At 38.1% G+C, this 13,092-nt stretch overlaps 1 protein-coding gene across 1 annotated transcript; it reads left to right on the top strand.

The window, feature by feature from the left end:
- The first annotated feature begins 3,363 nt into the window (after positions 1 to 3,363).
- Positions 3,364 to 11,625, top strand: fam89a (family with sequence similarity 89 member A). The gene is made up of 2 exons (XM_056405776.1): positions 3,364 to 3,778; positions 5,626 to 11,625. The coding sequence occupies exons 1-2, from the start codon at positions 3,530 to 3,532 to the stop codon at positions 5,917 to 5,919; spliced, it is 543 nt and encodes a 180-aa protein (XP_056261751.1). The 5' UTR covers positions 3,364 to 3,529; the 3' UTR covers positions 5,920 to 11,625.
- The last annotated feature ends 1,467 nt before the right edge of the window (positions 11,626 to 13,092 follow it).

The following is a 13,092-nucleotide window of genomic DNA, read 5'->3' as shown; positions in this document are numbered from 1 at the left end:
TCAATCAATCAATCAATCATTGACTCCATAAAATGACAGGAAGTAAAAATGCCCATCACAATTTCCCACAGCCAAGGATAAGGCCATTACATTGTTTGTTTTGTCCCAACAACCGCCTAAAACCCAAAGATATTAAACCAACTGTGATATAAAACAAAGGAAAAGCAGCTGATCGTCATGTTTTAAAAAGCTGGAGTCAGCTGATGGCATGTTGGTGTGGCATTTTGCTTGATAAATAACTAAATGATTAATTGATGATCAAAAGTGTTCAGTATCAAGTATGTCGATCAACTAAAACACACAATAAAAATAAAAAATACAATAAGGATAATTGAAAATAAAATGAAGACACAAAATAAAAGACAAGCAATGAGAGAATGTGTGATGGGAGAAGTGGTGTATATATATATATTACATATATACTGTAATTTTTTGGCCTTTAGGCAAGCTATTGCATTTCCAGGAGGGACATAAGCGGATATCTTTGGACCATTATTAGCCAGCCTATGCAAAGTGATGCAAACTCATTGTGCTTTTTAGCAAGGCAGATTAACACCGCCCTGCTATGGTTACATGTATCCCCAGGGGGTGCCATCATACGCCTAATCCTTTGATCGCAGGCAGCAGTGATGATGATGATGATAATAATGGTGGCAGTGGTGGTGAAAGCTTATAGAGGGGTCCTTCTGCTCATAAAATCCCCAGACAAAACAGATTGACCTTGATCAGTCTCTTTAAACTGTGCAGATGTGGACTGTCAGCTGATGGCTAATTGTTTGGAGAGCATGGAATAAGCCGCACAGCGGGGGTGTGGTGTTTTCCAAGGGCAAATATAACATATGATACTTTGTTGATTGAATATGAGACACATAAAATGACCTTGTTAGTTGGTTATCCATCCCAGAAAACACCTATTTAGCAGTATATAGAGGAGTTTTACTTTGAAAGTCAACACGGAGCATTCACTACTTAATTTATGCAGGTGGATTTAAATACAAATATGAACCTGTGATAACTATGAATTCTTGTCATTGACTAAATGTAGTAAAAGGTGTAAGAAAAAGTGTGTTCAGCATCAGTGGATAAAACAATAGGATTGTGGCTAGCTAACTTGACTGAAAACACCAACACAGAACACAGTCTTTCAGCTAGCTAGTTGATGCTAAATTTCTCAATAAAACACCACAATGATCCATATACTATTACACATACTGCTGTAGCATCACTGTATAAACTCTGAGCAGTAGCTAAAGCATTTTATCCAGCACGCTAATGCTAACAAAGACAATGCAATGGTATCTTAGAAGCTGGATCAAGAGAATGTGTAGATTTTCACTTTTTTTTTTAAGCTTAAAAAGTGACTAAAACAATTATTTGATTATCTGAAAATTGCCAATAATTTTCGATTATCCAATTATGTCGATCAACCAATCAATTAATCATGATAGATCTAAAATAGAGCTAAAATGAAAAACATTTTCTTTAAAGAATTCATGGGTTAATCCAGGATTAAAAACACTTTCAAATCTTAAAACACAGTTGAATAGTTCCTCCCTGTGTTACAGTATATGACACTTCTACATTGTTTTCAACCAATACTTTGATCTATGAAAGAAAAATATCATCAAATCATTATTCTGGCAAGAATTATTAATGTTTTTGTCTAAGCTGTTCGAGTGAAATGAGTCTTATATTATTCATTTAAGCAGAGTGATTAGGAGAACCAGGCTTCAGGCTTCATCCATCTGCCTGACTGTCTGTGTGTGTGTGTGTGTGTGTGTGTTTGTGTGTGGTATAGCACATGCTCCTCTCTCTCTAAAGAGCGTGTGATGCTTTTGTGTGTTGGTTTCAAGGTTATTGTTGTGTTATTGTTGTGTCGGGGCTACAGGCTGGGGGGGCGGGAAGTGAAGCCCACCATCTGTCCTTTGTACTCAAACTATTGTTCCGCACACACACTCCTGTCATGACTGCAAACACTCTGTCTACACTCTGGTGTCATGTGGGGGAAATCTTTAAATTTGTTTTGTAATATTTATATATCAAATGAACACAATCTTCCATTAAACCAATAGGCAGACAGTTAGTTTACTCATTCTACTCATTGTTTATTAATGATTCAGTTTGTCTTTATATAGCCTAGTGTTTCATTTAGGGTTTACAATGAAGTGTAAAGAACTCATTTTTATTTGGACTTATATTAACTTTTTCTATTGATTATTAATTTAATTCAAAACTAAGTGTTTATCAATTATCAATCAGCAAGCCCAATATTTAAAATTGATGATATATCTTTCTATATCTTTCAACTGTTCTGGTTTTCAAATCACTTTGAGTAATGATAAAATATATGTAATACTAAATGATGAATCAATAAACATGATTGCTGAAACAAATTAATAAAAAAGCAAGAAAAAGGAGATTGTTTTCCTGCCTCAAAGTGTTGGGAGACGCCCAGCAGCCAGGAAGCGGATTTTACTGCTCAGCCACAATCCAGAAGCGTCAAACGTACAACAATCAATCATAACAGAGCAGAAGTTAAGTTTCAAAATAAAGGCCCAAGAAAACCTCCTTTCCAAGCTGTACAGTACACAGCAATGACGTTACAGATCAGTTAGGTTTGATCTGGTCTTGAAAGGCCAAACAATTTAGATGATAGATTTATTGTTTCAGCCAATTTTCAAGTAAAAATGTCAGACATTTTCTGGTTTAACTTCTCAAATTTGATAATTTGCTTTCTTTCTTTGGCATTATGCAATATGTTTTAGATTTGGACTGACAATCAAGTCAAGCAATTTCAAGATGTCAATTTTGGGCTGTGAGAAGTTTGGATGGGTGTTTCTCACCACATATTGACATTTCATAGACTACACAAATAATTAATCATTTGAGAAAGTAACAGAGAGATTAATTGATAAGCAAAAAATTATTAGTTGTTCATAAAATGTGTTTTAATGGTTTGGAATATATTTTACGATGAAAGGTGTGAATATCTTGATTTCTTTTTTTTTTTTATTGAATTTTCCAAGTTATATACAAAAGAAGCATCCCAACATAGCCTACAATCAATTGAATTAGCCAAATCATATCATCGGTGGAGACAGTCATTGTTAGGAACAAACCAATGCTGGGGGGTCAAATAGCACACTGGCAGACCAACTGGCTTTATGTCTACCCTACCAACCCCTGAATCAACATCAAAATTTCAGCTTCATATTATGATATGGTCGTTGTGTTCATTTTTGCAGAACCCACAAATTACATGTCAAATAAACCATTATTTCACGTGGTACAAAACACACACCACTTTCACCAGCTTTTATTGTGTTATCGTACCGGGAATCTAATGACATCATTACGCCCAGCTTGACGTGGCGTCGCTGGCTGCCCAGAGCAGAGAAAACCACGGCTGTTGCTTGGATGTTTAATACGAGAGACGGTCGGACGTCCCCGCTGTTTGTAGTATTTACAGACTAAACAATTAAATTCAGTGTGAAAACTTACCTTACTTCGTTCACTAACACACAAGACGATGAATGGTAAGTCAACAAACGGTAATGTGGGGGGAATGGCCTGTATCGAGGGTCTGCCCCCGCTGCCGAAGAGCCTGAGCGGCTTGCTGAACTCAAGCGGCGGCTCCTGGAGAGAAATGGAGAGGATGTATGTGAAGAAAACCATGATCCAGGACGACTTGAGCCGAGGCAGGAACAACGCGGACAACTTGCTGGCGAACAAGCCGGCCAACCTCGACGCTGCCCTGGCTCTTCTGCGGAAAGAGATGGTAATATTTCAGGGAGTTTTCATTTTACTGGTCGACGGTAAAGTGCTCTGTTTTTCACCCCTAGTTTCGTCGAGAGCCGTTTAATCCCGACGCGCTCTGTACATTCGTATTCAGCCAGATTCCCTGGAGAAATTCTGGTAGTTTGAAGTTGTCTGGCTTTTGGTCTAACTTCACCGCCTCTTAATGCACAACTTAAGGCTTTTTACACATTGTTAGAACCCTCTGGTAAATTCGGCATATAAACCATTTACCATGCACCACATTATGTAAATAAAATATCGACTTTCAAATATGGATTTCGTTTTTTTTTTTGCAACAGCCGACTTAGAGTTTTTAATGGAGGAGGATATTACAATCAAACAAACCCAAAATGATGAGCATTTTTAATACATTGTTGTTGGTTCTGTTTAAAGAATTGTTTATTTTCTAAAGTTAAGAAAAGGTTATCATACTGAATTGCGTTATGTTCTACACAGTCGTTTGTAAGCATGGGAAGATAAAACGCGATGTTTAAAAATGGAGTCTGGCATGAAGAATACCCTTTACAAGAGAAAGCAGGATCAGGGACAGCTTTGCATTAGATGAGGCAAATTAAGCCATTAGGCTTGTGCAGATTTTCATTCGTAAGCTCAATTTAATACCTTTTAGCTTGAGCCCAAGTTTCTTTTTCCATGACACAGGAGCCAGCATAAAATCCTGTAGTGAACTAATACATGATATTACATTTAGTGAGGTGCAAACAGAGTGAGACACTTATAACATGCTCTTTTACACACCCTTGTCAGCAGACCAGACTTCATTATCATGGTGGCTCTTAGTCAAACCACAACAATAGCCATTTTCCTCATATCCAGTAATTTAGAATTAAGATCGGTGAAACTGTTGCTGAAACTCAACCCTGTTGCCTTTTGTGACAGGCTTTGCTAAATCCTGTTTCTGCTTCATGTGCTTTACTCTCCCTACACCAAGTCCTCAACTCAAGGCTTATTGCTTTGTTGCTGTTAATGTATTACCCAGAGTTTGTAGTTCACGCTGTTTAATAAATTGTCAGTGTTCTATATTTTAGCAACTATAAGCCGCTCCCCAGATTATACAGCACAGTGCTCAGCTGTTTGAACTGACTCTGACTTGCATATCTGTCCACCGTAATTTCTTTGGAAGACAGTGCAGTGACCCCTCATTTCATACTGCATTGTCAGCAGAGTGGTATGCAGCAGAAATGCCCTTTTCAACCCTGCTTACAATCACGTTTCATCTTTGTGATGTTATGCATGTCATGATATCAGATAGGGCAATAACTAAAGATTATTTTATTAATTTGTTTGTTCAATCAACCCAGAGATATTCAGTTTACAAAGTTGTTTTTTTTTTTTTTTTTTTTTTTTAAAAAGGAGAAATGATGTGAATTTTCAAATTTGAGCAACTTAAACATGATGGAATTATTTTGGCTTGTTTGATGAATCAGTTTTTTATCTGCATCAAATTAATTAACCATTATTTTGATAGTTCATCTGTCATTATGGTATTTGTCAAGCCAAAAATTCCAGTCCCGTAATTGTGAGGGTTTCCTACTTTTCTTTGTCTTTTGTGATACTGAATAAAATGTCTGTGGGGTTTAAACTGTGGAAAGGACAAAAGACACAATATAAGGAAGTCACTTTGAGAAATTGTGATGGACATTTTTGCTTTTCCGACAATTTATAGACCAAACAATTAATCAGTTAATGTACAAGTTTAAAAGTAGCAGCAAAGAACAACAAAGAAACAGCTTTAAAATGCTGAATGACTCCATCAGAAATGTATTTTGTATCATATATTAATCAGGATCTTGCTTCTGCCCCCTCCAGGTGGGTTTGCGTCAGCAGGACATGTCCCTGCTGTGCCAGCTGTGGTCTCTCCACGAGTCAATCCAGGAGTACAAGGGCAGCTGCCAGGACCTGAGCGCCGCGTCCAGCCTCAGCATGATGGAGAACGGCTACTTCGACGAGGATGACGAGTATTACCCGGAGCCTGGCGCCACTCCCACCGGGGAGCAGCCGGACGGGGAGGTTGGAGACGGGACAGCAACAATGGCAGCAGCCAAGAATGGGAGCAGCAGTGGCAAAGATGACAGCTGGGACTCCTTTCACGTTACCATCTGAGGCTTCATTCTCAGCATTTATCTGCAGATGGAAAGACATTTTTTGGGGGGTAACGGACTGAAGTAAGCTGGAGAAAAAGTTGAGTGGCTCTGAGAACCTTTTGCCCCTGGAGAAGGGAGTGGTTGGTTAGAGATAGCAGCTCATGGTGTCTCTTTACCATAATAAACTATAAATGTTAAGCTCCAGCTTAACTTGTGCTCCTCCTCGGGTGAAACATATACCTGCTTGTGCTGCAGAATGTTTTTTTTGCAGCGTGACCAGGAGCTTCATCACACTGCGGAGCTGAGCGGCCGGGTGTCCTGCTTTCTAACATCCTCTGAAACACTCAGGAGTTGAGATGGATTGTATTCAAAGACTCAATATACTCAAAATTAGGCAATATATACAATGCATTTCTTTTTATAATCAGCTCTGCTGCTGCTTCCGTATCAAGTGGTTTTGCTAACCAGTCACCCTTTTATGGTAGAACGTTTTTTACATATTCAAAATATATGAACAAAGTTTTTATTATTTATTATATAATATAAATAACAAGATATTTGCTTTCCTGTTACTTTCAATGAACGTTTTGTGCTGCAGCTCTACCCAGGCACAAGGGTACAGTATTTACAGGCTGGAAAAGTGAACACACAAGATGGGATTTCTGAACGCCGCGAGCGATGTTGGTGCAAAAAGATGATCGACTTTGTGGACATGTTGATGGGGATGGTGTGTGTGTTACTTTTAAATGGTGAAATAATTCATTTACATAAATCCAGAAGGTCTGGCCAGAAGTTGTCAGACCAGAGAAAGAGGTGGAGACCTTACACCTGTTCACAGTGTGAAAATGCTTGAAAGCACAGTGATGTTTTTGTACAGGGGTGAGGTTGACACTTCTTTGCCTCTCAGCTGGAGCAGGTATTTGCTCAGAAAATGTGAAATGTTCAAAATGCTGGAAACAGTTTTTTAAACTGTTTGCATGGGTGAAAAACCTGGAAGCCCAGTGTACCAGGCTGCAGATACAGTAGAGTGTTTCCCTGATTTCAAAGCTGTCACTGCTTGAATACATTTAGGGTAACTGTGATGTGGAAGGCCCCGGTTTCATCAATGTAATAGTATGAAACAGTATGGCTTGGATCTTGCGAATTCTAACTCGTTCATTACAGCTTCGGGCTTTTTTTTATTTCTATCAATGATAACATTGTACTCACAAGGTAATTGCTGATTGCGGCAAAAAAAGTCGATGAAATCTCAGTAATTACTTTGTTGGGTGCAATATTATTATCATCAATAGAAATGAAAGCCAAAACTATGACAACAAAACCCAAGTTGTAATAAATGATAATCATCCCTCTACGTAGCTAACTGGCAAGTGCTAACAAATTTGCAGTAATTGAAAATAATCAGGAAAAAACTGGATAAAATTAAATGTTGAGCCATTTTCCACATAGCCACCTTTGTGACATTTATTCTTAATATATTCTATCAAATAAATGTTGCCAAGAGTTGAGAAGCTGTGACTGGCAATGATCAACTTCTCACATCATTTGCACTTGCTAGTTTGACCGTATTTTCCTTAACAGCCGTGACATTGATGGTGAATCAGAGGTGTGTAAATCTGATTGGCCCCTTGCTGGTCAATGAGTTAGAATAGTTCTGTTTTGGTCAAAGTGCGTGTGTGTGGGGGGGGGTTGTGTTGACCAGGCGGGTTTCTGTTGTCACTGTGGCCTTCAAATATTGCTCACAGTGCAAACACAAAGCTGTAGCTCTAAACCTGGTAGCAAATATCAGTTGAATACAGGGTACTTTATAATACTTTGTATCCGAGGTAAAGATCTTAACCAGTCTCATCCTAACAACACATGCTCTGCTGCAGCTGGCAGATGCCTGCAGCTACTCTGTACAGCCTCATGGTCAGGCTGGACATTATTTAAGACATGTCAGAGAGATGCAAACCACCAAGTTTCTATTTAACTATCTGAGCCTCATCTTGAAACTGAAGTAGTGAGCCTTCCATTACTACTCAATACTGGTCACTAATAAGATTGTAACAGCAAGTATTTTTTTGTCTATTATGCTCAATGTTTGCATGTGGACAAAATAGATAAAAAGCCTCCAGTACACTGACAGACTGCTCTCCTGACGGATCTCTGCTCACAGTCTGAAGAGCGATTGACATTTCTAACAGAAATACTCCTCAAACACAGCCTTACTTCAAACTCTAGGTTTCTTCTCTTGCTGTCGTCCTGCGCCATGTATCCTACAACAGGCAAAGACATTTGGATGTGTGAATATTCTTAATCTACTACTCATATGTATGGTCTGTGTGGTCTTCCTTAACTTCTAAACTCTACTGTAAAGGTCTCAGCTGCTCAGTACACAGCAGCTGATCTGTCACTAAAACTGCAATACTGTCAGTACCCACCATCACTTTGAGAAAGGTGTAGAAAGTTAATATTTTGTGTGTTGATGTTGTGTTTAAATAGATCATATGACGTCATCCGTTTGTCAACTGGTCCGCTATCTGTGTGCTAACGGAACACAAACCAAAGAAAGTAATAGCGCTCAAAATGAAATGTATTTGGTTTAAGGTGCTGAAGAAAACTTAATTATCACGAATGGTTAAATTTTACTTAAAAAGGTACAGTACATAATGATATCTAATGTCTTGAAGAATGTCTTTACAAGTCATGATGAAATGAGTAGGACACTTAACTCTGCCTTGAACCCACCTTTAGGAACACTAATGTTTTCAGTCAGATAACACACAATGCTTGATTTCTAATTACACGCTTATTGTGAAGTTGATGTCAGCGACTGACGTTTAGACTGAGTCTAAACGATTCGTTTATTGTTGAACGCTGTCGCATCTACACACATTATTTAAAGAGTCAAAGGTGTGGTAACAGAAAACTGTACAGAACATACAGTAGTTATTGCAGCGGTGTAATGTTAAAGGAATAGTTTGACATTTTGGGAAATGTGCTTATTTGCTTATTTTGCATAGAATTAGAGAAGAAGATCGAAACCACTGTCGCGTCTACAGTAAATATGAAGCCACTGCTAGCAGCTGGTTAGCCTAGCTTAGTTTAGCACAATAACTGGAAAGAGGAGGAAACAGCTAGCCTAGGTCTGTTTGGCAATAACGAAATCCACCTACCAGCAGCTCTAAGATTAAGTTTTAAAAACAATATTGTTTTACTGGGCGTTATACGTGGAACTAAGAAGAAGGAAAGATGACAAGAAAGCAAATTTGCATTTTTCACAAAATGCCAAATTCTTCCTTCATCAGTTTGATCATTTGTATCTCCTTTTCCTTTGATCTGAGTGTGAGTTAACTCCACGAGGTATTTACCTACTCAGTCTTAAATCTGAGAAGTTTCCATGATGCATCTGTAAGTTTCTAAAAGAAACCACAAAACTAGTAGAGGCCTCCGTAGAAAACAATGGTTTTATTGTCTAATATCTAATAAGTTGGATTGAATGTCCCTCTGTTATTTGTTATGGATCTTTCAAGTCTGTGAAGGACCACAGTTTTATGAAACTGAACATTTTGTCTGTACAGCAAACCTGGATCTGGATCAGTCAAACTACCCCATTCAGGGTCAGTTAAAAACACCTGTTTTATCGCTGCAATCTGTTTCTAATCTGAAGCTCAAAGCACATTTGATCAAACAATCTTAACTGATGCCGTTTAAAGCATTTCAAAAAAATCCTGACCCAGGCCTGTTATTGGATGTCTACACAATTAGTGCCTTTAAAACTGTTCATTGATCCACTTGCTTGACATGCACTTGGATTTTAAAGCTGCTACGTGTAGTGTTTCAGATTTGAAGAATTAAGCAGCTCCCAGAATCCTCAGTGGTGGTGTTTTATGTCACTGTCACAGAGGATGACTCAATGTCTGGGTAACCAAATGTTACCAATGTGTGTATTCTGCTCCAACTACAAATCCAGTAAATCCCCCAAAGAGCTGATTAAAAGGTGTGTGCAGAGATTTGGATCAATGTGTTTACTCAGTGGAAAGACTGAGGTTCACTCTGGTGTTTTTCAGGCTTTTTTAAATCTCCTATCAGAGGCTCCTTTTCCATTTTATTGATGAGGATGCAGCTGCTGGGAATTGTGTATTTTTGAGGCTTCTTCCCTCTGAAATCTGAGTTGGCAACATTCACTCTGTCAACATCAATGTTAATCTTCTACATGCTGCAGCTTTAACCTCCAAAAACTTGTAACAGCCTTAAAATCAGTCATGTCATTTTCAAATTGAACCACGTCGTGCAGCCTCACTTCAAGTGTTCAGCTATGGCTTTGAACTTGTTTGTTTGTGGCTGTTATGTGTACAATCCCCCCCCCCCCCCACCCCCCCCACCCCCCCCACCTCCCCCCACCCAAAACTACCACCACCTGATCCTCTTGGAGTCGGCCTTTATTACACAGGCACACACTGCTCCTTTAACATGATCGCTACTGTAAATCCAGCAAAAAAGAGTTTGAAAGGAGCTTTAAACACCAGCAAATTATTCCCAATATCGTACCATTAGCAATTGAATAGTGTGTGTTTTCTACTTTTACAACAACCCCTCTTTTCATGAGATTATTGGATGTGTAACATGGTGACGCCTTCTCAGGGTAAACTTGTCGCAAAATGTTGTTTGTGTTGTTGGCTCCTGTAAAAGAAATAATTATGTCTTCACCTTTTTAAGGGACAAAAAAAATCTTGAAACACAATTGTAAAGTGACACTTTGTTATTTGGTTGTGTTTTTGTGCATTCACATGAGTAACTGGCCTCCCCAACACTGGATTTCTTTCCATGGAAATTATAAATGTCATATTTTTGGTGTGAGTTTCTCTTAAGTGAAAAAGCGAGGGCTCCTTTCTAGAGACGTCATTTTGCACCAAATTTGATCAATTTTTTCTACTTAAAGTGGCCTCAATAGACCAGAATGCAATGCAACCACAAAAACATGGTGACTAAAGTGGAGGGTATTGCTATAGTGTTCAGGCACCTGCTTTAGTGGTTGTTAGGAAGCATTCTGGGAAATACAGGAGGGATGTACAAGTGGGTGCACCAAAAATAGCAAATTGAGACACTTGAAATGCAAAATAACTTGATCAAAGATGATGATGATAAGTGGGTGTCAGAGGGGTGATTTATTCCTACAGTATCTTGATCTATACTCACGGGCCATGTTTCAGCCACATGAAAACTTTTGCGCCTCCCTGAAAAAGCCTCATGTATAAAAAAATGTTTTGAAAAAAAGGTTCATTGAAACAAAAGCTTCTTCCACAGCTGACTGAAATGCACCTGTGTTGAGACATCGGTTTAATTTTAGCTCATATCTCAGAAAAAGAAAAACACAGGACAACGTAGCAGATCATTTTTGCAGCAAATTATTAGCATTGACGTATTCCACCTTTTCTATGTACTGGCTGTAGCCATTGAATTGGTAACTTAATGAGACCAGGAACAAGAAGATTTCTACTTTATATCATAATCATTCATTAAATCGCTGTAGTGAAAAAAAGGTTTTGATGTATTTTGTGTTGCATAGATGAAAGTAATTCGTAATGTGTGAAGGCTGTGTTGTTATCATCCATCATTACTCATTACTGTTCTTTAATCCATGAATGACCATACTACTGTTTCTTTGGACAATAGTCTCAGTGCTTTCCTCTCATAGTTACTATACTGATATTAATTTAATAAATTGATCCCATACTTTTCAGCCCGGCGTCTGCTTTTTTATTTCCTCTACATGAAACACTATATGGGGAATAGAAACTAAACCAGTGTATTCCTTGGTAGAAATAAGTTAGATGTGTGTTTGCAGCTCAGAGTTTGTCCTTTACAAGAGGAACTGTTTATATGCTATAGGACGATCGTCGTCTTTGCACATTTTTCCCGCCATTGAACAGCTGTTATCTTGTCTTTAAGCACCTGGAGCCAGTTGCACAAAACACCTTAAGTTTTCTATTTAAATATAAGACTTAAGATTTATTTTCTCCTTAGCTGAGGGAGTTACTTAAGGGTGTTGCACAGAATCTCTTAAAAGGTTTCCTTTGTTAAGGAAAAAAGTTAAGTAATTCACAGCAGTGAAAGAGATGCTACAGTGGTAAAGTTCTACTGTTTCCATGGAGACAGTATGTTAGCTTGTGATACCTGTTATCACTTTTGGGAAGCTGGTAACATTACAGGAGTGTAAAAAAAAAAAAAAAAAACATTACAGGAGAATCAATTCCTCATTGTTACGGGTGACCATTGGGTTCTCCCACTGTTCTTGGCATGTGTTCATTTTCTTGACTTATCACCATAAAATATTATTTATTAGTGTATATTTGGTATGTTTTTGTTGTATATTTCCATAGATGTTTTATTCTATAGATGTTTACTTTTCTGCTGTGGTAAATGAATTTCCCAGTTGTGTGATAAATAAAGTTAATCTAATCTAATCTAAATTCAGCAGCAGTTAAGATAGAGTCAGAGGTATCTTAAGTTTTTTTTCCCTTAGTTTGGTCAATAATGTCTTTTGTGCAAGGATTTAACTGAGTTTGACTGATTCATTAAGTATAAGACTAAGATACGGAGAGCACCTTAAATATTTAAGTGAACATTTTAAGGAAACCATAACTCAGACTTTAAGGAAAATCTTAACTAAAGGTGTTTTGTGCAACTGGCCCCTGGACCAGGAACCTTACATTTAAAAAATACATCCGTCAGGATTTCTTTTGAGAGTTTTAAAGTAAGAATATTATTGCCAAAATTTAAATTTGACCTGATGATGACACAAGTTGAAACATCAGGGGATCATTACATTTATATTATATATAAATTTAAAAAGTCAGATCACCAAAGTCAGTAGGGTTCATCCCCTTTGGAGATTCTCTGAATTAAATTTCATGGCAATCAGTCAAAATGTTGAGATTTTTCTTTAATGGTGAACTGATTGAAGAAGAAAAAAAACAAAACAGCCTCATTAACAGCTCTCTCCGACCAAACAGCAGCCTTCTTCTTCCTCTTCCTCCTCCTCTTTCTGCTGCCCTACTTCTGTCTTTTTTTTCCCTGAATGCATCTCTCTCTGACCTGCATTTAAATGCACCAATCTGCATTTTGGTCCTGGAGCCGCTGCCATGCTGGTGCGGCTCCGCTTGCTTATTTGATCATTTCTGCAGCAGGATGTGATGGCTTTGATGTA

The sequence above is a fragment of the Seriola aureovittata genome, chromosome 19, assembly GCF_021018895.1.
Source record: "Seriola aureovittata isolate HTS-2021-v1 ecotype China chromosome 19, ASM2101889v1, whole genome shotgun sequence".
Taxonomy (NCBI): Eukaryota; Metazoa; Chordata; class Actinopteri; order Carangiformes; family Carangidae; genus Seriola; species Seriola aureovittata.
Note: the sequence above shows the minus strand (reverse complement) of the source record. Positions and strands in the feature narration are given on the sequence as shown.

Excerpts from the sequence above, each read along its gene's own strand:
- fam89a (XM_056405776.1), top strand. The coding sequence starts at position 3,530 with ATGAATGGTAAGTCAACAAACGGTAATGTGGGGGGAATGGCCTGTATC. Across the intron at positions 3,779-5,625 it reads CTCTTCTGCGGAAAGAGATG|GTGGGTTTGCGTCAGCAGGA; the intron begins GTAATATTTCAG and ends TGCCCCCTCCAG.